Source organism: Panulirus ornatus, chromosome 7 (assembly GCF_036320965.1).
Source record: "Panulirus ornatus isolate Po-2019 chromosome 7, ASM3632096v1, whole genome shotgun sequence".
NCBI lineage: Eukaryota > Metazoa > Arthropoda > Malacostraca > Decapoda > Palinuridae > Panulirus > Panulirus ornatus.
Window position 1 is genome coordinate 34,994,085 of NC_092230.1, and position 26,992 is coordinate 35,021,076.

The window sequence follows — 26,992 nt, forward strand, 5'->3', positions numbered from 1 at the left end:
TCGTTTATGTTTTATAGTATTCTATGATCAGCTGCTTATTTTCATTAAGGCGACCGGAATAATATACCTTCATGTTACAAAATTCCCCAAAGACTTACATAAAAGGTCAGGAATTGTTCTGTCCTACATGTGGGTTGATTCTCGAAGTGGATCACATTGCAATGATAAAGCATGTTATCTGATCTGTAAAGTAATTGATATATTCATAACCACGTGAAAGCTAAATCTATTCAAAAAATATATTGATTGGCAACTTTTCCTTTCACGTGAAGGTATAATCACACATGTCATTCTTGAATCTGTCCATTGTGTTTGAATATATCAATTTACGATGAATTCGCAAGAAAATTGAAACTTTGATATCTATACCTGGAAAATGTTATCAAAGAATTAGTGAACCACACGAAGTATATAGCCATCAAATCTCCAGTTATTACGCCTGAAAAAAATATAGAGAATCTGGCAGTGAGCGTCATTTTAAAAGCAAACGAATTCAATATTTGGGTCACTACAGCTGGGACAGTAGGACCAGGTGTATGTAAGGTCGTGAAAGCTGGGTCTGAAAGGACGTTTCTCCCCCCGACATTCTACAACGTGTTTGATTGTAGGAAGTTTCTGTGAGCAGCAGATTTAAACAGCTTGAAGAGAAGCGTGTGTAGGGTTAAGCAGAATGAAGTGCCTGTGTGTGGTAATACTGCTGTGGTGCGCTCAGGCTCGAGCACTGGACAGGTTAGTAAAGAGCAACAGACGTGGAAAACATTATATATATATTTTTTCCCTCGTGTAAACATTCCAACACTTGTGTTAGTCTCCCTCTGAATCCATTGTAGCCACTTATACATCACAATTAAGTGGAAGTAAGGGTTTGACTTAAAAGTACGACTAGGAGTTCTAAGAAAATATTACTGTGGCGAAGAAACGTTTTATTGTTGGAAACGTTTAACTCTGGCATAAATTTTATCGAAATCCAGACTACAACATTTGCTGCTGTTGAACACTTGATGTTCAGATAAGCAGAGACTCTTCCAAACTTTACATGAACGTTGTTTATTGACGCCCTGGTCAGCCAGCAGATACTGACACTGTCATGTACGAGAGTTTACGACGACAGTTTTGCAACAAGCAGTGCAGGATAAAGACTCGATCAGTCTTGGGGATTTTAATCTTATAGAAATCATGTGGCAAACTATCACAGGTGTAGAGCGTGAATCTTAGACGTATGAACTCTTGTCGAACACAGTTTTCGCTACCAACTACCTGAAACCAACACTGCTACCACCAAGTTCAAAAGGGTGAATTTTAATGGGCTGCGCGACGCATTGAAGAGTCACCCTTGTTGGTTTATGTCCAGAAGAATTATGGTCAGTTTTTAAGCATCAATTTTTGCACCATCAAGTCACATTCATTCCCATGCACGAAAGAAACAATAAAACCAACAAGAGGATTGAATGTTACTCCCCCAAAATATTGCATGATCTATACGGCGAAGAAATATACTCGTACAAACTTAAGAATTCAATCACCCAACTATTGCAACGCAACATAACAATCAAAAGACAATTGAAAGGTCTTATCTAAATTCCAAGAGAGAAGAGGATGTGAGTATTGCAAGAGATAGCAATAGAGATTCTAATAAAAGCCTTGTCCTGATCGTTTCTATCCACAAGTGATCAAAAACATCGAATGCGAAATTGCCGAACTAACAGTTAACCCATATTTTCAATAAACAGCTCCAAGAGCGAATAGTCCCACAGGACTGGGACTGGCTGATATTATATTTATGTACAAAAAGGGAAGCCGCGAATTGCCTAGTAATTACCTTCCTATTAACCTCATATCAATTATGTGTAAACTTCGCGAGTCGATTACGGGGATGACGTCATAGCCTATGTGGAACAACCCAACCTGATCAGTGGTACACAGCTGATCATACATTACGAAACCTCCTTGAATTTCTTCAGACATTATTCAATGACCACAAGACAAAAGTAATAGACATGATATTTCTGAACTTCAAGAAAGCATTCGATAAAGTCCCCCCACTTAAAGTGATGCAGAAAGTCCTGTGGTTTTAGGAATAACTGGTGGCATAGATTGGATAGAAGTCTGGTGATGTGATGGGAAGCAGAGAGTCGTAATGACTGGGGAATCATCACTGTGGTCACCCATTATTAGTGAGGTTCCCCAGGGATCTGTACTTGGGCCTATACTTTTCATTATCTGTATTACCGATATTGACGTAAGGCTAAATAAGCTAAGTATCCAAATTTGCAGATGACACAAAGATCGGTACGGCCATATTAATCGAAGAAGATAGGCTAAGATCATAGGAGCATCTAGATAAAATCGCTGAATGGTCTAATTAATGGCGAATGCCATTTAACGTCAATAAAGACCAAAATCCGTTTGAAAGCTAACAAGAATCCGTCTTTACAGCCGGGGTATATTGCTGTATTTATACACAAGCAATCAGCCGTGTTCTGCAGGATATGACAACATACCTGCGTGACTCGTGGAAGAAACTTCTTGATATTTTTGTATGGTAAACTGAATCAGTTTCTTGAAATGTAATTGGTTTCGTCTGAGGTCGTGTTTACCTTGTGTTGGAGGCTCCAATTACAAGTGCACATCAAGGTCGGGCCTTATTAGCTAGAGGAAAACTTGAAAGACAAAATATATCTCAAGAATTCTAGAGGAAGTGGAATGTCTGTCTTCAAAAAGGGACAAATTATATCTTTAGGGACAGCAACCATAATGATACTTACAGAGGAGGGAAAGGAACCAACACTGAGACGCAGGACTAGTGGGTTAAGCTGTGAAGTCAGACTGGGACAATTGACAAGTAGATTGCTCTGGACTCGACTCGTAACTTGTATTTCGAACTAGAATTTTCCCAGATGTTAAAGCAGTGTTCCATAATGGTCGGATCACTCCTTTGTACAATGGGAACAACTGTAAGAAAAGACTTTATGGCATCTGAAGATGACTTCCAGTTTCATAGAGGCAGACGTATCTGTTCCTGTCATGTGAGGTTTCCAAGATGATACGTGAACAGATTCAATCATAACTGACGTAACCAGGTTTTACGTGCGTTTCCAAGATTGAACTTTATTTGTTCTCCCGTATTTGAAAAATGCACTTGTGGTCTCCGTCATTGCATTTACCGTTCATAACCAATTTGATTCGGTGGCAACTTGTGTATCTAAATCCCGAAGGGTTGTGTGATTTCCAATTGTGAAGATTATTTTCCTGATAGAAAGAGAAAGTTTTACACTCGTGTTCCCACTCAACCTTGAATGTGTCATGTCTTTGTTTTTGTGCATGCACACACACACACACACACACACACACAGTTTCTACTTTTACTAAGAGATAAATTGCATGGTAAGAAAAAAGTCTGAGGGAGGAACGTAAATTGATCAGAAAACGAAGTACGGAGGAAATAGACTGCACAGCAGGCGGGCTGTTTACTTACTGCAGATGACGTATCACACACCCAACACCTTCACTTGGGACTGGTCCATAAATAGGTACCTGGCTTAGACTGTGTGTAGTGTGTGTGTGTACGGCTCGACTTCGTGGGAGACGTAAGATTACTATGCAACAGACGCCAGATATCAAGTTGCCTTACAGTTGTTGGGTAAATTTTTTTCTCGTTACGTCCCAGTTGCGGTGGGCTAGTAGACAACATGGCACAGGCGGGGGAGGTCAGGTCAGGTTATATTTCATGTCTCGCAGGATAGTTAAGATCTAGCCCCCCCTCCCCCTTCCCCACCCCATTGGGAAAATTAGACAGCGATGATTGTGGGGGAGTTGGGTGCCTTAATATACCTCGGTCTAGCAACAGCCGGTCACCAAATCATACCATCTATTTCGTATGGTTAATCGTACCCGAAGAAATGATATGGACTTTATATCAATATAAGATCTATCCGAAATACAGTAGCTGAATTTCATTGCTTGGTAAATACTGAACACATTGATATTATTAGATTAAGAGGAAACGTTTCTCATCACGTAAAACAACAACATTATTACTGATTATATTTCTTGTAATCAGTCATCATAACGTAGTGGTTTATCATGCTACCTTCTCAGCTACTGATCTCTCCCTGGTTATATTACAGTAACTTGCCAACATAGATTAACTCAGGTCTTGCCTGCTTTTAGGGAACAAAAAAGAACTATTGTGTCATTCTTCCACATTGATAGTAATACTGACATGGTAAGTCGCGAGTCTAGAGCTTAAAGTTTAGCCTTATTGTTATTGTCTTAATAACAAAAGGTGAAGGGATGCATGTCGTTGGTGATGGAATGCATGACATATTCACGTTCATTCTACCTTTTGATTTTCCTATAGAGATATCATCCTTCAGGTGTATTACTCCTGTAAGGTATTTTTTTTTTTTTTTCGATTCCTTCTAGCGTGTTGCCGTAGTGAGTGCAGGGTGAGGGAGGAGAGAGAGAGAGAGAGAGAGAGAGAGAGAGAGAGAGAGAGAGAGAGAGAGAGAGAGAGCCATTGCTTTGCCATGGTTTCCTTCTACTGCTTTTAAAAGGACAGGTGACTCACAGCTTACAGATCCGTCACGCTCGCACATCACTGTTTTGTCACCTACTCAGCCGTCACGTCACCCACTCAGACGTCACGTCACCCACTCAGACGTCACGTCACCCGCTCAGCCGTCACGTCACCCACTCAGCCGTCACCTCACCTGCTCAGCCGTCACGTCACTCACTCAGACGTCACGTCACCCACTCAGACGTCACGTCACCCACTCAGCCGTCACCTCACCCACTCAGCCGTCACCTCACCCACTCAGACGTCACGTCACCCACTCAGCCGTCACCTCACCCACTCAGACGTCACGTCCCACTCAGACGTCACGTCACCCACTCAGCCGTCACCTCACCCGCTCTTACTTCCCTGCCTGGGATGATCCTGGCAAACACAGGCTGAGCGGAGTCTTGTAGCTAAGTTGCAAGTGTCTCGTGTCTTTATTGTCCGGTTGGATAACCTTGTTTTTTTTTATCCAGGGTTTATACAGCTACTACGTCTGTGATCAGCCTCTCTCTCTCTCTCTCTCTCTCTCTCTCTCTCTCTCTCTCTCTCTCTCTCTCTCTCTCTCTCTCTCTCCATCTTGACTATATACATTCCCGGCGGTGTGTGAGGAGCGTCACGTACGAGGAGGGAGGGAGGGAGGTGTGTGTGTGTGTGTGTGTGTGTGTGTGTGTGTGCCTGTCGTCGGTCAGTCATTGTTTATTCATTACTGGCGGTGGCCAGGCTCTTGTTAGCTGTTTCGAGCCCGGAAAGTGAAATCCTGACCTGAACCCTTGCCAAGACCTGCTCAGGGCCACACTGGTTTGGTTGTAGGTTACGTCCGATGACCTGGTTTGGTTGTAGGCTACGTCCGATGACCTGGTTTGGTTGTAGGTTACGTCCAATGACCTGGCTAGGACTTCAGGGCACATATGGTGACTTGGTTAGTGATCCTGACGTGGAAATTAAAGAGTCAGGTGACTTGACCTCCAGGATCTTTCCCCCCCCCCTACCCCTTCACCTCTCCTACCCCGGAGATCAGTGACCCTCCCTGGGGGGGGGGGGGGTAAAGTGCCTGTATTGTTGTCATATAATTGTTCCTCATAACAGGTGTTCTCGCCGGTCAGCATCCCAACCTCCCAGATGTGTGTTCTCTGCCCTGGTCGAGAGAACTTGGCCTCACATGTTGCCACGGTGTTGTGTGGTGCCGTGGTCCACCATCCCCACATTTTCACCATCACCACCACCCACAGCAACACCACCACCACCACCCACAGCAACACCACCACCACCACCCACAGCAACACCACCACCACCACCCACAGCAACACCACCACCACCACCCACAGCAACACCACCACCACCACCCACAGCAACACCACCACCATCACCCACAGCAACACCACCACCACCACCCACAGCAACACCACCACTACTATCCACAGCAACAGCCCTTAGCACCTGTTCCCCATCACTCACTCCCCCAGCAAGACGGGACCACTTCAACCCCAGACTATCTCAAAATCATTAAATATAGCTTACGTTTACCTCCAGTGCCACCTAACAAACCACTAGTCACAACACACTCACTTGATAACCTGTTGTACTCATGATCCCCACAACACAAGTGCTGGCGGAAGCTTCCGAAAGCTCTTGTTGTACCTCGTAATGACTTAACAACCAGTTGCTATGTCTGGTTACAGGTTTGACTCCCTCCAAACAGGTGATGTTATTACATTTATAATGATCCATGACCAACAGAAGATAACAATGGGAGTGATATGTCTGGCAACAGGGAAGGGAGATATAGTGTGAAGCAATGATAGGAACATGGAAGAGAGAGAGAGAGAGAGAGAGAGAGAGAGAGAGAGAGAGAGAGAGAGAGAGAGAGAGAGAGAGAGAGAGAGTAGTGATTCCTCATAAAACCAGCGCTCGATTTAGGCAGCGACTCACCTCAGTAACCCTTGGAATCCTCGTAACATTAAGCAGGTGACTTGATATCCCGCTAAGTATAGCGTCTCCTGTGGATTATTATTACCTCACCTCGCTAGTAGGTAGGGTCACGCAGTCCACCCAGCATGATAAGTAAGGTCAGAGTTTACGACTCTCGATCTTGAACAAGTCTCCCTCGCCGGTGATGACGGAGGACCCCTGACCTCTGATCATATCAGTCGACCACGTCTCCTGTCCCCCTGGCACGGCAGCTTCACATCCATGACCGCCTTCGTGACCTCATTTCACCTCCACCGCCCCTCATATATATATCCGGACATCCTCGAAGACAACGGGTCATCTCGTTAACTTGGTCTTTAGACCCCCCGGGTTTGCTAACTAGCAGCACCTTGAGCGTCGGCCATGATAATGACACAAGGAGAAGTAGCGCTGGCTTCCTCAGTCGTCTGCAGGAGCCGTGCGTGTTACTCCTGACGGCGCGACCACGAACTTGCACCTGGAGCAGCAGTATATACCCCCAGCTCCGTCGTCATCACCCCCGGTACAACACCCAGTAAAGTGACAGTGCTGTTGTTGCTGTCCCACTCGCTCGCTTACGTCACCATGCACAGCTGACCCAAACCATCAGCCGCTGTGAGAGGAACGCAGAAACATATAGAGAGAACATATACACCAGACTCAACACTCATGTGATATATTTACAGGTATTATGACCAAGTAAAGCCAGGTATTATGTCTTTAGAAGTCCAGGTATCATGCACAGTAAAGCCAGGTATTATGTCTTAGAGAATCCGGGTTTTTTGCCCCAGTAAAGCCAGGTATTATGCCCTAGCAGTGTTAGGTATTATGCCCCAGTAAAGTCAGGTATTATGTCCCTGTAGTGGCAGTTATCATGCCTCAGTAAACCCAGGTATTATGTCCCTGTAAAGTCAAGTATTATTCCCCAGTAAAGTCAGGTATTATGTCCCAGTAAAGTCAGGTATTATGTCCCTGTAGTGGCAATTATTATGCCCCAGTAATGCCATGTATTATGATCCGATAATGTCCTGTATTATGCCCCTGTAATGCCTGTATTATGCCCCTGTAATGCCTGTATTATGCCACAGTAATGTTTGTGCTATACCCCAGCACTCCTAGTGTTATGCCCTAGTAATGCCAGGTGTTTCATGGTATATGCCAGTCATATGAGGCACTATACTCTAGCAGGTACCACACCCCAGTAACGTTAGGTACCACATGTTAGGTGCCACACCCCAGTAATGACTGTTGCCATTTCTCAGTAATGCCACATCTTATGCCCCACAGGACAGCAGAGGAGAGTGTCAAGGCCTTGCTGGAGGAGTACCACAAGATAGCCACCGTCTTGAATAACAATGATACCGTGAAAAGTTGGGCCTACTATTCCAACATGACTGAATACAACCAAATAGCAATGGTACGAAGAACTCTCTCTCTCTCTCTCTCTCTCTCTCGAAAGCCGTTTCCCGCGTCAGCGAGGAAGCGCCAGGAAAGAAACGAAGAACGACCCATCCACTCATATATACACAAAGGCATATACACGTACATATACATATACATATCACCATACATATACATATACATACATACACATACACAGACATATACATATATACACATGTACATATTCGTTCTTGCTTGCTTTCATCCATTTTCGGTGTTACCCCGCCCCACAGGAAACAGCATCGCTTCCCCCCGCTTCAGGGAGGTAGCGCCGGGAAAGCAGACAAAAAAGGCCACATTCGCTCACACTCAGTCTCCAGCTGTCATGTGTAATGCACCGAAACCACAGCCCCCTTTCCACATCCAGGCCCCACAAAACTTTCATGGTTTACCCCAGACATTTCACATGCCCTGGTTCACTCCATTAACAGCACGTCGACCCCGGTATACCACATCGTTCCAATTCACTCTATTCCTTGCACGCCTTTAACCCTCCTGCATGTTCAGGCCGCGATCGCTCAAAATCCATCCTTCCAACTTCAATTTGGTCTCCTGCTTCTCCATATTCCCTCCACCTCTGACACATAGATCCTTTTTGTCAACCTTCCCTCACTCATTCTCTCCATATGTCCAAACCATTTTAATACACCCTCTTCTGCTCTCTCAACCACACTTTTTATTTCCACACATCTCTTATACCCTTTCGTTACTTACTCGATCAAACCTCCTCACACCACATATTGTCCTCAAACATTTCATATCCAACTCATCCACTTTCCTCCGCACAACCCTATTTATAGCCCATGCCTCGCAACCATATAATATTGTTGGAACTGTTCCTTCAAACATACCCATTTTTGCTCTCCGAGATAATGTTCTCTTTCCACATATTGTTCATCGCTCCCAGAACATTCGCCCCCTTCCCCAACCTGTGACTCTTCCGCTTCCATGGTTCCATTCGCTGCCAAATCCACTTCCAGATATCTAAAACACTTCACTTCCTCCAGTTTTTCTCCATTCAAACTTACATCCCAACTAACTTGTCCCTCAACCCCACTGGACCTAACAACCTTGCTCTCATTCACATTTACTCTCAACTTTCTTCTTTCGTACACTTTACCAAACTCAAGTCACCAACTTCTATAGTTTCTCACCCGAATCAGCCACTATCGCTGTATCATCTGCGAACGACAATTGACTCACTTCCAAGCCCTCTCATCCCTAACAGACTACATACTCGCCCCTCTCTCCAAAATTCTCGAATTTATCTCCTTAACAGTAATAAGAAGCATATAAAGAGTGACGCAGGGCCCTTAGTAAAGAAAGACAGGGAACCCGTTGTGGATGATAAATGCACAAGTTCTTTAGTTCAGTTTTTACGCTAGAAACTGACGACACGAAATTTGAGACAATGATAGATAATTCTCATATACCAGAATTGACTGTCACAGTTAGAGAAGTACTAACACAGATAGATAAGTTGAAGACTAGTAAAAGCTCAGGTCCTGATCATTTCTACCCTCGAATAAACAAAAACGTCAAACACGAAATTCTCAAAACGTTGATCTATATTTTTGATAAATCTCTCCAGGATGGAATGTTCCCACAGGACTGGAGACTGGCAGACGTCACGCCAATATACAAAAAGGGAAGCCGTGAACTGCCTGGTAATCACCATCCTGTTAACCTCACATCGAACATATGTAAACTTCTGGAGTCGATTATTAGAGATAAGATCGTAGCCTAACCTGAAACAACACAAACTGATCAATGATATACAACATGGGTTCAGAAGGCGCAAATCATGTATTACAAACCTCCTTGTAATTTATTATAGATGATTATTCACCATACAAGACAAGACGAAAGCACTAGATATTACATGTCAGGACTTATTGACTATATGGACACACAGTGATGGTACCACTTATTAAGACGATTGAGCGACCCCTGACCTAACTACCACTCGTGTAAATGCCCCACTGACCTGACTGACCTGTCTCTCAGGAAGAAGCAATGATGACCCTCGGGAAGATGAATATGGAATGGATCCCGAAGACCAAGCCATACTTGACGGCTGACCTGAGTCCCGAGACAGAGAGGATGTTGAAGATGGTGAGTCACTGTGACAGTGGGTAGTGAGTCTGAGGACGGCTGGTGAGTCAGTCGATGGTGAGTCTGAGGACGGCTGGTGAGTCAGTGGATGGTGAGTCTGAGGATAGCTGGTGAGTCAGTGAAGAATGGTGAGTCAGAGAACTACTGATTGTTGTTTCGATTGAATGAACAATGAGTCATGGCGATGATTGTGAGTCTGATAGTGAGTTTATAGGTAGCAATAAACAGTGGATAAGTCGGAGGATAGATTGATTGATAGTGAGTTACCAGACGTTGGGAGATAATGAATTCACAAACATGAAATAGATATTGAGTCACTCGATAGTGAATGAAGTTATAGTAAGGTAGTTCATGGTGGATGAGATGTGAACTGAATTGATGGTGATAAAAGACTAGTCCTCAGACAACAAGATGAAAATAGAATGGTAATTGTGGATGGGATGAACGACCCACAAGTTCTCAGATAAGACATGAAACAACACAAACAAAAAATACAGACATTAATCGAGAGTTAAAAGAGAGAATCAGGAAATATACACACATGGAATATAGGTCCTCCAGCACGAGAAAGATGAGGAGTGACAAGGGATTAGATAAGTACAAAGACTATTGTTCTAGCTGGACCTTGAAGGAATTTATACCGAGAAATTGACATTGAGAATGTGAGCAGAAGAAACTGAATAGCAGCTGCCATTTGGTTCTTTCTGCTGAGGTGATGGAAGTAATTTTAGATGGAAATGATAAATAACTAATATGGAGAAAGACTGCACAGCTGATGTCAAAAGACCTGATAAAGGTATCTATAGAGAAGTAATGCTGAGGGAGGTAACCATAAACAGGTAATGTTGAATGGGGTAACTATGTAGAAGTATTGCTGAAGGTAATAACTACAGAGAGGTAAGATAAAAGGGTTTAACTATAGAGGTAACACAAGAGAGTAACTGTAGAGAGGTAATACTGTAGGGGGTAACTACAGAGAGGTAATACTGTAGGGGTAACTACAGAGGTAATACTGTAGGGGTAACTACAGAGGTAATACTGTAGTGGTAATACTGTAAGGGTAACTACAGAGAGGTAATACTGTAGGGGTAACTACAGAGGTAATACTGTAGTGGTAATACTGTAAGGGTAACTGCAGAGAGGTAATACTGTAGGGGTAACTACAGAGGTAATACTGTAGTGGTAATATTGTAGGAGTAACTACAGAGGTAATACTGTAGGGGTAACTACAGAGGTAATACTGTAGTGGTAATATTGTAGGGGTAACTACAGAGAGGTAATACTGTAGGGGTAACTACAGAGAGGTAATACCGTATGGGGTAACTACAGAGAGGTAATACTGTAGGGGTAACTACAGAGAGGTAATACCGTATGGGGTAACTATACATCCTTCTGGCAGGCCTTCTGGTCACCGATGGAAGACGAAGACAAAGAGAATATGACCAACCTCCTCTCCGACATGACCAGCATCTATGCCAGTGGGACTGTCTGTCTCACTCCTGAGGTAGGTGGTGGTGTCTCCAGGTGGGTGGTGGTGTCCCCAGGTGGGTGGTGGTGTCCCCAGGTGGGTGGTGGTGTCCCCAGATTGCTAGTAGTGTCCTTAGGTGGGTGATGGTGACCCTGTTTGGGTAGTGGTATCCTCCTGTTCATAGTGGATGTTCATGGTGTCTCCAGGTGGATGTTAGTACCTGTAGATGGATGATGGACATCCACTTTCTGACTAGTTACCTACAGTACCTTAAAGATGGGATAATTCTGACGTATGTTCCATTAGCCCTAGATGGTGTTATTGTTGCATTATTGTTGGAAATGTTTTGTGTTTCTTCAAAGGTAACATTGTCTGAAGTGAGTCAAATCATGATAAGATGCATGTAGACCTATGTGAATGAAAGGACCTCATCACTGTATTGATCACAGTTTGCTGACTCGGTAAACTATTGATGAAGATTATGGTAGTTGTGTAGTTCTTTTGCTCTTTGTATCTATATTTTTTTTTTTTTCTGGACGCCCTGAAAATGACCTCCAGGTTGAGATTATGGTTGGAGTTGGATGCCACTTCAGTATGTTGACAGCTCTCATGTCTTCAGGATCTAATAAATACACAATGTAATCTTTATGTTGCTTCCAGCCAGTCTGAACTGGAGCCAAATTTTCATAGGTTCCTTAATTATGGACAAAGATATTCTATAATTGTATGGCATACACAAACTTGTAATAGCTCATCGTGTAGCATATAAGTCTTCAAATAATTTCTCATGTCCCACAACTGGAGTGAAAAATGATCTTCACTATCTAACACTTCCAGATCTGCAAGACAGTTTCCAGGAACGGTACATATATTATTCTCACTATACTTACAGAGGTGTCTGGAAATGAACCCTGGACTGGAGGAATTAATGGCAAACTCCAGAGATTATCAAGAACTTCAAGATGTATGGGAGAAATGGCGGACCAATGTGTCGAGAAAGGTTAGGTTTTTAATGTCACATCTGATGTTCTTAATCCATTTGTTTATCATGTATCACTAACTCGTCTTTCTCTGAACTTGATACATACACCTTCCCCAGCAGTCGTGGTATGGCAGCACACGCAGAGACACCTCAGGACCCTCTCTAGTGAAGCGGATTGTTTATTATATACATTGTATTTCATCAAGAGAATCCTGTAATATGTGTCAAGCAAGTGACATATGTAGACAGTAGATGTGTATTGTCTTATGAACGTCAGTGATGAATGCTGTACCTGGAGGTTTTCAAACCCACGTATTAGTGCTTTGAATCTACATGCTGAGGCTTCGAACCCACTCATCAAATGATAATGAACTTGGCTGTATTGAGATATTTTAGAAACAGTTCTGATCAGTCATTACACTGTACCTGTTAGCCTTACTCATAAAGACTAGAGAGAGCCAAGGAGACAGGCAGGTAATCATATAAGTAAAGCAGATTGGTAGGAAGACAGACATAGATTATTACCTGTTATAAAACAAGGAAATAACTCTTTCTTTACTTTTTTTCTAACAAAGTAAAGCAACTTTCATCCGACGTGCACAGATCCGGCCGGTGTACCTCCAGTACATCGAACTGATGAACAAGGAGGCAGTCTCCAACTACTTTAGCGACTACGGAGAACAGCTACGTGTGCAGGTGAGGTTTTCCTCCTCCCCATCCCAGCCTCACTGTTGTGTCGCAGTCTACCCACTCCAGCCTCACTGTTCTCTGAGGTTCGAGGTCTCCCTCCTTCCCCACCTAAGCCTCTTGATCCTCAAGGGTTTGTCGTCTCGCCTGCCCCACACCACAGCCTTACTGTTCTCTAAGCTTGGTCACAACACATACTGACGGACACCTCACTCCAGGTGTTGGTTCTGGGTATTAGATATGAACATTTGTTTAGAATATATCAGACAGTTGTTTTTTCCAGGTCACACTACCATCCCAGTATGCAAATGAGTTGCTGACAAAGTATGGAGACTTTGCCATTCTTGACAGGAGGTTGCTTTGCATTAAATGAGCAGCATCTTGGCTTGAATAGTAGAATCTAAAGACAGAGATGTGATGTCTTATTAGCAGGAAATTCCAGACATTTGGAGGTCAGACAAGATTCCATGTAAGACGCTTCATACCATCATGGAAGATCGATTGAACAACAGTTCATACAGAACAGACTTTCTTCCTTGCTGGATAATTTCATCAGTCTGGTCATGTCTTCACATTGTCTTCGGTGAACCTCACCCTCATAAAGTCTTCCAGTTTCACATAACCCACTTTCCATACCATATGTTCTAACAACTTCCCTTGCCTTGCTAACCTGTAGTGCATGCAACCACACGAGGGTTTTTACACCTTAAAAGTTACACACCATTACAACCTTTACACTCACAACCTCCGTCCACTTACATCCTCAGGCCAACATAACTTCCTTACCATTACAACCTGAAGGAGACCTTCCCAAGTCATATCCACTCATACCTGCGCACTGGGTCGCCTAATAAAGATCACATTGCTCAGAACCTCTTTGTGTCTGCGCTGCTTCTGTCCCATGAAACCACCTTAGTATATAATGGTAACTTGATCTAATTTAGTTACATTCCACGTTTATAATAAGTTCATTGAATTACATTCAGAATAAACATATTGTGATTATGTACAGATAGCCACTTTACATGCTGATATCCACTTAATGTATAGATCGCTACTTTTAATAGTAGACTACATACAGATAGAAGAAACATAGTGTGCAGATAATCACTTTACATACAGATGATTACTTCACATGCAGATAATTACTTTACATACAGATAATTACTTCACATGCAGATAATCACTTTACATACAGATAATTACTTCACATGTAGATAATCACTTTACATACAGATAATTACTTCACATGTAGATAATCACTTTACATACAGATGTCTGCTTCATGCACAGTTAATTGTTCCTTGGCAGTAACCACCTTGCAGCACACAGACAGCCAGTTCACATGCAGAGGATCACTCATGTCCTAACAACCATTTCACATGCAGATAGTACAAAATATGCATATACCCTCTTTCACGTACAGATGGCCACTTCACATAGGCATAGCCACTTCACCTATAGATAACCACTTCATGTACAGATGGCCACTACACATAGACATGGCCACTTCATGTACAGATGGCCACTTCACATAGGCATAGCCACTTCACCTACAGATAACCACTTCATGTACAGATGGCCACTACACATAGACATGGCCACTTCATGTACAGATGGCCACTTCACATAGGCATAGCCACTTCACCTACAGATAACCACTTCATGTACAGATGGCCACTACACATAGACATGGCCACTTCATGTACAGATGGCCACTTCACATAGGCATATCCACTTCACCTACAGATAACCACTTCATGTACAGATGGCCACTACACATAGACATGGCCACTTCATGTACAGATGGCCACTTCACATAGGCACAGCCACTTCACATAGACATAGCCACTTCACATACAGATAGCCACTCCCTCTAACAAGCCCCTGGCTGGTCCGAGCAGTATGAGTCGGCGACATTTGAAGAGGACATGGTGAGGATCTTCCGTGAGGTGGAGCCACTTTATCGTCTCCTGCATGCCTACGTCAGGAAGAAGCTAAGGCGGGTGTACCCCCAGGTAAGCTGCCTTGGAAGGTTGTTGATGGTTGAGATATATTTGTACTTTCACATGACATTGAACTTACTTTGATCTGAACCTTTGAACTCTGTGTTAACCTTGAAACCTGACATGTAATCCTTTCCATTGGCATTAAACTTTAGTAATCTTTCACTTGATTTTCAACTTTTTTACCTTCAGTACTTTTACTTTGCTGTTATAGATGAGTACGTCACTTGTTTTTACACTTAGAAATGATCCATAAAGCTAACTTTTAAGTGTCAGACTTTCTCATACTTTCAGCATTGTTGCAACATCAGTTAGAGTCAATTCAAAATAATTTTTTCCATCTGGAACATTAAGTTTGTGACACATGTTCGTGACTGATGCTTACCATTGTCGCAGATTGATGCAAGGGGACCATTGCCAGCGTGTGTGCTGGGAGACATGTGGGGAAGGTCAGTGGCATACGATTTCACGTGAAAGGGAGGGAGGGAGGGAGGGAAAGTGAGATGGAGAATAGACAATGACAAAAGAGGAGTTTGATCCGTAGAGATGTAAGGTAGGTAGATAAGGTAGATAGATAAGATAGGTAGATAAAGTAAGTAGATAACCTCAGTATAGGGAGAGTCATACACCCTCATCGTGGATAAATACATTATATGTACTTATTCATCATCGTCTCAAAACACTTTTCTTAAATGTGCTCTGGCGTTGATCCAGGAATCCTTCTCCAGGATCTCCAGCAGCAGCAACGTTGCGCTGCTGCCAGTAGCAGGGAAATGACAGTTCTTACTAGAGTGGGAAGTTCTTCAGTGTGACTGTACTCACGATGATACACTCTCTCGTCGAAGTTGTCTTTTCACTCACAGTGTAACCTCATGCAGGCGGAGTCCGGTAACACTGTAGTTAGTTATGCAACCATAAGACCTGTAAGATGGGGCTTCTAAAATCTTATCTCAAGGCTGCGCTCCAAGTGGGAGCAGGGCAGTGTGGGCTTCGCTGGGGCAAGAAGGTCCTCAATGAGGCTTGACTCCTCCCACTCTGCTGCTGATGACACGACCTTATGTAAGGTGGCTACTTACTTACAGCATAACTCATTAGAAGTAACACCTGGGGACACCTGGACACATTTTAGTTTCCAACCCCAGCCCCTTTCTTCTTGAGCTCCTGCAGCCTCAAGGCTGCGCATCACAGAGAAGCAAGGTAAGTTGGAGTCCTTTGGAGTGCGGAGGAACTTGAAAATGCTAGACTACTTTTTCTGTGCTTTGATGATGATACAGCCTAATCAAAGGTGTAGGGAAAGAAAGAGTTATCAAAACGGCCCACCCTTGAGTTGCCAATGGCCATACAGTAATCATGCGACGCAGCAACTTGCCGAGTATTATGTGGGCGAGCAAGCGGTGGGGGGCACACAAGCAGCCAGCTCTCGGGAACAAAAACAAAATAAAACCTATAGAATAGGGAAAGTGAACTAACATTGCGGCGTAGGGCAAGAGGGTCGAGTCTGGAAGTCAACCTGAGACAGCTATATGTCGGGTCGCTTTCAGAGAGAAGTGAAATATTAGGAAAGGTGCTGGACAGACGGTGTTCAACAGAACAGAGGTTACTAGAAAGACCACGAATGTTGGTATGGTGAACAGAAAAAGAGTCAGGTATATCAGAGAGGGAAAGGTCGAGGGAGAGGCAGCTACTACTACTACTACTGTCTGATCCTCCCTCTCATTGGCAGTAGAGTCAGGCGGGAACTTGGAGATTCTTAACACCCTATGATGCCGGGGAGTAGGGACCATAGATGTGCTGGATTCTATCATGATTAGGTTTAGAAATGATTGTGAAGCCAGGAGGTTGCAAGAGAACTTATGTGAAGAAAATACGTGAGGCTTGTGTGGGTGTATGGTGCTTGTTAGATGATGACGGGACCAGCCCGGTAGTTCCCTTTTAATGAGGGTCGTGGGGTAATTATGATAATGATATCGAAGCACGGTTGTGTGTATATATCGCCAACACTTACCTTGTTTTTATCCAAGTACTCTTAGAGTGCCACAGTAGTCCCTGAGTAAATTATATATTCAGCCTTCTAAAGAGTGTTGTGAACATTGCACAGACCTGTACTGCAGATAAGACATATACAATATAATAACTACATCATTTGTAAAATCCATCTTGAAGAGAAAAGTTTTCTTTGTGCCTCTCTGATCAGGAGGTTCTAACTGGGTTTCTTACCTTGCCAGGTTCTGGATCAATATCTACACCCTGCTTGTTCCCTACCCTGACCAGCCAGACATCGATGCCACGGAAACAATGCTCGACCAAAACTATACAGTTCATCAGATGTTCAGGATGGGAGATGAGTTCTTCACATCTATGGGACTCAAGGTAACTGACACAAACTTTATCGTAAAGAATAAAGCAGCTTCTTGTCCTCAACTTTTATTACTGTTACTTTATAGATACTACTATTATTACTATTAGTAGTAATACTTATACTACAGTTATTGTCAGCAGTGCCAATGATGTTATTGCTTCAATTCTGGTTACACTCCTGGCGCTTGTCTGGCATTTCTCCTGCTGCAGCTTAGATTAGAATACAAAGAACAAAGATTAGAATATTTGACTACCCAGAAAAGTGACTGTATTTCTTGAGTGCCCCATTCTCTGCCATCAGTTTTTAGCACCTCCCCTGAACGACTCTGTAATTTCACGTACTGGCCGTCAGACACAGATACATCGTAAAAGCACTGAACCTGATATATATCATCATTCAGTCACGAAAACTAACAACAAGATGAGCTGGAATGATAGATTGAACCATCCGTTCTCTTCTCTCTTTCGTATCGCTTCAGACTGTTGCTGTTTAATTCACTAAATGAGCATATAAACAATCATATTCAACATTTTCCTTCTCTTTCACTTTTGATTTGATCCCAAAGCCACGTGTCAGCCATCCTGTAAAATAGGTCCCAGTTATATGTTTACAATTAAGAACATACTCAATACGAGAGAACAAAATATAACAGGTGAATCTGTCCGTACAAAAGGCATTCATTCGCCTCACCTCCATATGCCGTACCCCTAACTCCTCTCCACTTCGGGTGGCAAGGTCATCCAGCCAATGTACATCTTCAATGAACCACTATGTCACTTCCCTCAGCCATTGTTGGACACCTTCTGGAGCAGATCCATCCTAGAGCGGCCACAGGATGGACGCAAAGTAGCGTGTCATCCCTCATCCTGGGACTTCGATGATGGCAAGGACTTCAGGTAGGACTCGTCAACATAAGGTAGGATTCTCAGCTGATGTTCATAGTGTGGGAGTCCCACCTGGTGTAGAGTGCGGTAGGGTTTCTCACTAATACTGATCCTAAACTGTTATCATACACAGCTTGTACTGAACCTATCTCTCAGTCCCCCTGAAACACTGTTAGGATATTCACTTTCTATCTCCCCTTTATTTGTACTGTATCTGTATTATATCTGACTGTATCTGCACTGTATCTTTACTGTATGTGTCCTGTATCTGAACTGTATGTGTCCTGTATTTGCACTGTATCTGTACTGTATGTGTTCTGTATCTGTACTGTAACTGTACTGTATCTGTCCTGTATCTGTACTGTATCTGTCCTGTATCTGCACTGCAGCTGTCCTTTACTTGTACTTTATCTGTATTATATCTATTCTGTATCTGTACTGTATGTGTCCTGTATCTGAACTGTATGTGTCCTGTATTTGTACTGTATCTGCACTGTTTCTGTACGTATGTGTCCTGTATCTGTACTGTAACTGTACTGTACCTGTCCTGTGTCTGCACTGCATCTGTGTTATATCTGTACTGTATCTGTCCTGTATCTATACTGTATCCGTACTGTATTTTGCTAGATTTCACCTTGTGCTACTCTCATATATTTATTCTTCTCTTGCGCACAACTTATGTAAATAGTTCTTATAGAATAAACTACAACCTTGAACCCACATTTCCATTAGAGTTTAGCCATTTGATACAACTGTTTCCATGTAGTATTATATCCTTGTGTCACAGATGACATCATAATCTTTAACATATGTGCTTGTCCTGATGCATGATAGATATCTCAGCTTATCCTGATGCATGATAGATATCTCAGCTTATCCTGCTGCATGATAGATATCTCAGTACTGTCCTTTCTCTAGGATCATGATGTGCGCTCGGGTCAACTTTGCAGACTTGGCAATCATCCACCATGAACTGGGTCATATCCAGTACTTCATGCAGTATGCCCACTTGCCCCTTACCTTCAGGTAAGTATCATGTGTGTCCACTGTTGGTCGAGACATTCCTGTACCAACAAGTATTACAAGTATTAGTGTTTTATCATTCTTTCTTCTCACAGGGATGGAGCCAATCCTGGGTTCCATGAGGCCATCGGGGAGTTGATGACCATGTCCATGTCAACACCACAGCATTTGGCAACGGTGGGCCTCCTGAAAGAGGTTCCTGAAAATCCAGGTGAGGCAAGGTTTTCAGACCATGTCTGGGGAGAAGCCATGGTATCGGGAAGTGTGTGTGTGTGTGTGTGTGTGTGTGTGTCTGTGTGTAGAAGCTTTATAGTCTTAAGGAAGTTAGTGAGGAATGTTGAGATATATAAGAAGGTTTGTAAGGTATGTGTGGAGGTGTTAGCTGTGTGTTGAGAAGGTTCACAAGGTATGTGTGAGGATGATTTGGAGGCATTATTGGTGAATACGAAAAAGGTTTGGAGGTATTAGATGCTGAGTGTGAGGAGAACGTAGAAGCATTAGAAGTCATGTGTTGAATTCTATAGTATTAGTTGAGGTTGTTGGAGCATTGCACTCTCTTGGAGTGTTAGAATGTTGGATGTGACGAAGAGTTAAGGGGTTATAAAGGTTCAAATTGGCTGCAAAACATCACAGCTTGGGAGTGTAGTACAGACACCTTCACGTGGACATAAAATTTTGGAAAAGAAACCATACGCAACAAACCAGAAAGTGGAGCTAATTTTACCTTAGGGTACAATGGAGAAAGGAAGGTCGTGTTTCTGGGGACATTTCGTAACCTAATGTCCACACAAAAATGTGAGTAAGAGATCAAGAAACATATGGTATAGAGTAATACAGATGCGTTAATAATCTAAATGATTACATAAAAGATACAACACAAAATATTGTTCTTATGCACCATATAGAGAACACTTACCCAAAATACTTCAGGATCTTTCATGTTGAAGCAGTCGTGATTATCAGGGAGGTCATGGTGGAGTTATAGAGACGAGGGGTCAAGACCGCCAAGTTCTTCATCTAAGAATGGACGTTTGAAGTATATGTCCAGCGATAGCAGAAGACATCTTGACGTCTGCTGAACAACCATTGTCCTTGACGAGGATTACTAAAGCGTCTTGTTGTACCTAACTTTTCCTCTTAAGTAATTCTTATCTTACTGTTCTTCCTGCCAGAAGCAAAAGACTCACTGTGGCATTTTCCACTCATTGCTACAGGAGGTGGAGGGAAGTTATGATCCTTAACAGTGTAAGACTATGCAGGTAGGGGGTTGAAAGAGGTTATGACCCTTCTCAGTGTAAGATTACAGGTTCTATCGCCGCTTTAAAGCCATTAGCATCAGTATACCTGTCTTGGAGGATGACGTTGCTCGCAAGCAAACCATTGCTTGCCACTGTCATCACTTGCGTTGTCTTGCATGCGTTTTCAAAGCTTTAATTTTTCTATAATTGTCTATTTTTTTGTCTACAGTATTTTATATACATTTTACATGGACACTCTACATATTTGCAAAATGCCATATATATTGATATACTGCACATCAGTGGATTTTAGTGTTGTTGCAATATTAGGGTGGCTGTGCCTTCTTCTGGTAGTGTGAGAGAGGATTGAAGGTAATATTCGGAGAATGTAGAAAAATGCTTTAATGGATGAACGAATACTGTCATTGTATCAGTATCACGTAAGTCAATATTTGAATATGATAATGAACCATCATAGATTAACCTGAAGTAATGATAGGCTATTCCTTAAGTGCCACAATATGACCCCTGGGTACATCTTAATGGTTTAATCTTACACAGTTTGTTGGCGTGCAAAATAATGGAGTTACATTTCCCTGAAACAAGCTAAGGTGAACTGCCTTTTCTGTAGCAGAGGTGAGGATCAAAATATTCCTGTACACAAGTTTTCTTGGATTATGTAGTAGAAGTTTCGATTTCTGGAAGCCTGTAGGACTGTTGTACGAGAAGACGAAGCTTCAGATCTGAGTTTCAACCTTGATCTTTGAACTTGCAGAGATGTCTATCAACTACCTGCTCCGTACATCCCTCCACACCGTCACGACTCTTCCGTTCCATCTGATAAGTGACCTCTGGCTTTGGAAGGTCCTCAGGGGCGACTACCGCTTGGAGGAATACAACACCCGCTTCTGGGAACTCAAGTGGGTGTCTCCCTCTTCGTTTTGGTATAGATTAGCACAGGACTGTGGCTACACCACCTGCTGTGGTAGGGGGTTTATTTATACCTGCTACGTGTAGGGTCATGTAGTTATGTGGCTACACATAAGCTAGGATTATACAGTGTAGGTGTAGTTAATGGTAGAGTAGGTATGATATTAACAGTATAAGTATATTGTATCATATATCAAGGCCAGTTCTGGTGTTACAGGGAGCAGTACCTGGGTGTGGTGGCACCAGTGCCCAGGACAGCAGAAGACCTGGACCCTCCTGCCATTTTCCACATTTCCAGTGGTTATGACATGATCCGCTACTTCACCAGGACCATTCTACAGTTCCAGGTCTGTGGCTGTATCTCCAGGTTCAGATCACTGGCTGTGTCATAGTCTGAGGTCAGTGTTTATGAAGTAGATGGTAGGCAGCCACCGACCAGGGAGGTGTATTACCAGTACAGCCCTCCCCGCTAGGTATCGGGAGGGTTGGTATTGGCTACGTAGTGAGCCAGCACTTCAGTGGTTGTCAAGTTGCACTCCTCTCACCTTGGTAACTGTCTTTTCTTTCTGCCTCCACCACACGTGGACTGCTGGCATCCTGTCCACAAATGCACAATCTCTCCTTGTCTCACATGAAACTTGACAATACTTAACTACACAACTCATTTTTCGTAGCTGCGTGGATGTTCCTGCGGTGAGCGATATACGCTAGACCTTCTTTTTGGCAAAATGGTAGGTAGATTAGGTAGAAGTGTAGTTAGGAGCATAGAAACATTAAGAAGAAGTAGTAGGTAGGAAGATTAAGTGGGAGCATTAGGGAGAAACTTTCGGTAGAAGTAGTAGGTAGGAACATTAGGTTGGAGCGTCTGAAAACACTGCGTTAGAGTTCTCCTCTGCCAGTGGCCTGTTGAGGGTGAGGCACTACAGGTTAAGAAGCAACACTGGAGTTTACCAGTTATGGAGACTTTTGCCTTGGCTACCTCCTTGAGGGAGTTCCCGAAGGAAACGGGCATCAAAGATATACTATATAGATTGTGAAACTGAACTGAATCAGACTAAATATATTTGATCACATCTACTGGCTAGTTCATTAATTATTTGGCCGAATATCCTTGACCTTTAACTGTTGTCTTTTGGTCCATTACTTCTAATTTATGATTAGTAACATCAAACATTCAACATCTGTCCACTGGTTTGTTACTTCTGATTAGTTATGCATCATTTCTGATTCAATATTCAGCTAGTAATGTTACATTTCTTACCCTGGAGTATTAATCTTCCACCTCTGACCTTAACAGTAACCTTTGACCTCCAACAGTTCCAGGAGAAGTTGTGTGAAGCAGCAGGTCATGAGGGCCCACTCCACACATGCGACTTCTATGGATCCAAGGAAGCGGGGGATCTACTGGCGTGAGTACCTTCGTGCCTTGTGTGAGCAAGGCTACGTATGTGGAGTTCTGAGTCATGGTACATTTTGTTAGGAAACCGGGAAGTGAAATATGTTGAAGGAATGAAATGATAGATTGGGGAGTAAGAATGATGGATGAATGAGAACATAACTGGTGGAATAAGAGGTATAGTGACTGTGAGAAGACTTGGTGTTTGAGGATAGTGAACGAATGAGAATATTATTAAATTAATGAGGAAGAGATGATAGAGGTGGGAAATAGATGAGGAGGAAGGTAGAAGATGGATGAGGAAGAGGTATGAGTAGATGATAAACGAGGAAATTCTGTACTTCAGAATACAATCTTTTGAGGGATTTTTATGAGAATATTTACCTTTCACACATCCCATTGATTAATGCAACGGACACAGCAAGCGACAGTGGAGTTGCTGTAAGTTATGTAGGCGATGCAGAGTGATCATTGCAGCGGAAAGAGGGAATATTTAGGTTTGAATTTCAAGTGATACACTGAGAGACATGGTTACGTATCTTTGCCTTTGATCCAGACCAGTCGTTAGGGTGCTCCTGAGAGTCAACCTTCCCATTCAGTGGAAGACTCGGTAGTTAAAGAGGAAGAGGATGATAGTTGGATAAGATATCATCTATAGCTTTGTTTATCGATCTCTCCGGTGGTGCAAAGTAGAAAGTGTCAGTTGTGAGTCTTGACATTTACATGTTTTTCGCACTTTTCAACACCCTGATCCATCCAGTCACTTTTCCATTCAGTCACTCATTTCCTCTTTTATCCACTTACTTCCTAACTTTGTCTACATAAAGCTCTTATCATGATTCATTTTTATGACTGGAAATAAGTTTTGTTGAAGCCAGAGGGTTTGGCACATTGATAATACGAAGGAGCATTTATTTACCAACTGGTTGTCAGACTGTGGGAATGTGCCAGTTTGCAAGACCATTGTGTTTATAGTTAAATGGCATATCTGATATGAACAGAGAGACTGAGGGAGAGGAGAAAACATCCCTAGATGTGGATGAGATCATGTGAAAGAGATGCATTACCACAGGAAGGCCATGTCGCTGGGGTCATCGAAGCCATGGCAAGATGTGCTGCAGGTAATGACAGGTGAGCGACGCATGAGCTCCCGCGCCATCCTTCGCTACTTCAGACCCCTGCAGGAGTGGCTGACGGAGGATAACATAAGGGACCAAGATGGTGTTGGCTGGGGAGACTCATGGACAATCCTCGAAGTGAGAGATTTTCATTGTGTATTTCTGATAATGATCTAGTTTGATACATAGTGAGTCGAACATCTGGATGTTGTATATCATGTCTCGGTATTGGTATATCATATTGGTCACAGAAAATATGTAGGTTTTATTTCCTTGGTATCTGAACGCTCACAGGAACAATCATACTTAAATACATCTACAGTCATACTTAAACACATCTACAATCGTACTTAATCATATCTACATTCATACTTAAACGCATCTACAGTCATCCTTAAACACATCTGCAATCATACTTGAACACATTTTACTGATATCATATCAGTTAGATAAACAGAGTGTGAGGCAGACTGACAAATATGTCCATAGATGACCAGTATGAGTCATCGAGACCCTTGCTAGTATGCTTCAAGTAACAGCACTTCATGCTAGACTAAATGATGTCCCGTAACGCAGACCATAAGTATTGGTTAAATTTTTTCGTATAAAGTGCCTGTTGTAAAGGAGAACCATTCACACAGTGCAATTGATCGAGTAACATTACAGGGAGTTGTTTAGATCTAAGAGATGAATCTGAGTGTTTCTTCCTCTTTAATATTTTGGTGTGAGTAGATATACTCTCACTTATTAGCTTATCATTAAGGTTAAATTTCCAATTCTTGTGCATCAAGAAGACATTCCTAACCACCTTTATCATACAGTGAGACTAACTCAATATTGTAACTTCACAGGACCAACGAACGGTGGATGATGTGTATATATCATGCTAGCTACGTATGTTACTGACTGCTGGTGATGCTCTTCTGCCAACTATGTATATCTCACATTGTACAGGATGATCATACTCCAAGTCTTCTGTCTACCGTCTATACCTGACCATCTCCTGCATCTGATGATGAACTTCTCTCCTGTCTCACATTTGCGTCTTATCTTCATATCTTTCAAACTCGTCCCTCCTCACTATTGTCCAGTTTAAAGTAAATGGAAATCCTTCACCTGCTTCTCAACGTAGAGGATCTCATACGCTTGTGATTGTAACCCTCTTTCTCTAACTGGTCATGTTTGCTGTCGCTCGTAGTCTTTTGATTGCACTGGGGATTGCAACTCTCATCTGTCTCTCACTTCTCACAGTCTGCTGGTAGTGGTAACCCCTTTCTCTTGTCTCTTACTTGTGTGTATCCTGTTCTACAGATGGGGACACTTTCATCACCATCTCACAGGCATACATCACTTGGTTATCACCATATCTGCTGTTAGTATTAGCTCCCCCAACTCTCCCTCGCTTTCTACCGGCTGTGAGTGTTAGTCAGAACACCTGTGTCACGTTACTGACTCACTCCTCCTTGTATGTGTCTGTTGACAGTGGCGTTAGTCCTCTCACCTGCTGATGTTAGGGTTGACCCCCACATCTGTCCTCGTACCTTCCTTACGTGTCTCTCACCATCTGTGGTAGGTGATGATACACTTTCCATCAGTCTCTCACCATCTGTGGTAGGTGATGATACACTTTCCATCAGTCTCTCACCATCTGTGGTAGGTGATGATACACTTTCCATCAGTCTCTCACCATCTGTGGTAGGTGATGATACACTTTCCATCAGTCTCTCACTTGCATCTCATCTTATTCTCTTTTATCTCTTATATCTAATATGCTGTAGTGGCAGCTGTCTTGCTTGTCTCTTGCATATCTCTCTCTTTATTACTTTCATTACTACTTCCTCTACCTGAACGTTGGTAGCACTGGCTTCCACTACCGCTAATGCTACACTAAAACTACTCTTCGTCTGCTGCTATTTTTACTACGGCTGATTATCACTACTGCTGCCGTCATTACAGCTGTCATTAGCACTACTGCTCACATGACAGCTGTCACCATGACTGTTACTATCACTACAGCTGTCACCGTTATTGTTACTAGAACTGTCATCACTAGTTCATCTAGTGCTGTTACTGCTGACGTAGGTGCTATGGCTACTACTATTACTTCTGCATTTACTACTTTTTCCTCTGCTGCCACTACTACTACTACTACTACTACTACTACTACTACTACTACTACTGCTACAGTCGTTATTGAAACTGGGACTATGACGAAAAGATATGTATGAATTTAGGAGTTTTAGTTGATAAGTTTTAGATCTCGTATGTATATAAATGATACAGTATTGTATGATTGTTATCTCTGTTTGAACTTTAATGGAATTTCTGCTGTAACATTATATATATATATATCTGATTTTAAAAAGAGGACATTCTAAATTTCCTTATTTCATTTTTTTCTTCGCCATTGTTCACCATTTCGTGTGTTAGTGTGGTAGCACCAGGAACAGGTGAAGAGCTGGACACATTCGTTCACATTCATTCTCTTACCTTCATGTGTAATGCGCAGAAGGATTCCCACCTAACAATCTGCACTCACGGATCCCTCTATCGCCTATTAACACAACAAAGTCAAAACACACACATGCTAGAAATGACCCGACAAGCAGTGTACATATACCCTCGCGCCACACTCACAAACATCACCACACCAGACATACACTCAGCTGAAATCATACTCCCTAGACTAGTTACGCTTTCTCGTCTACCTCTACAATATAAACACAGGCGTAACATAGCACAAGAAGACCCACTGCTTGAACCTAGGCGTCAAAAGCTCGGCAGTGGACTTTGTGAGACGAAAATCTCTGATCAAGTCGTTGAGGTTCTTTTTCA

General features: G+C 42.7%; 1 protein-coding gene across 2 annotated transcripts; it reads left to right on the top strand.

The window, feature by feature from the left end:
• Positions 1–522: 522 nt before the first annotated feature.
• LOC139749516 (angiotensin-converting enzyme-like) lies at positions 523–26,523 on the top strand. 2 transcript variants are annotated; one of them, XM_071663470.1, is made up of 17 exons: positions 523–729; positions 7,796–7,925; positions 9,959–10,066; positions 11,466–11,570; positions 12,427–12,534; positions 13,120–13,212; positions 15,108–15,221; positions 15,606–15,658; positions 17,435–17,579; positions 18,355–18,464; positions 19,371–19,478; positions 19,571–19,686; positions 21,489–21,633; positions 21,861–21,990; positions 22,961–23,052; positions 24,112–24,295; positions 25,009–26,523. In XM_071663470.1, exons 1-17 carry the CDS (start codon positions 671–673, stop codon positions 25,045–25,047), a joined length of 1,839 nt encoding a protein of 612 aa, XP_071519571.1. In that variant the 5' UTR covers positions 523–670; the 3' UTR covers positions 25,048–26,523. The 2 variants fall into 2 exon arrangements, with proteins under 2 accessions (XP_071519571.1, XP_071519572.1); XM_071663471.1 differs by lacking the exon at positions 9,959–10,066.
• Positions 26,524–26,992: the final 469 nt, after the last annotated feature.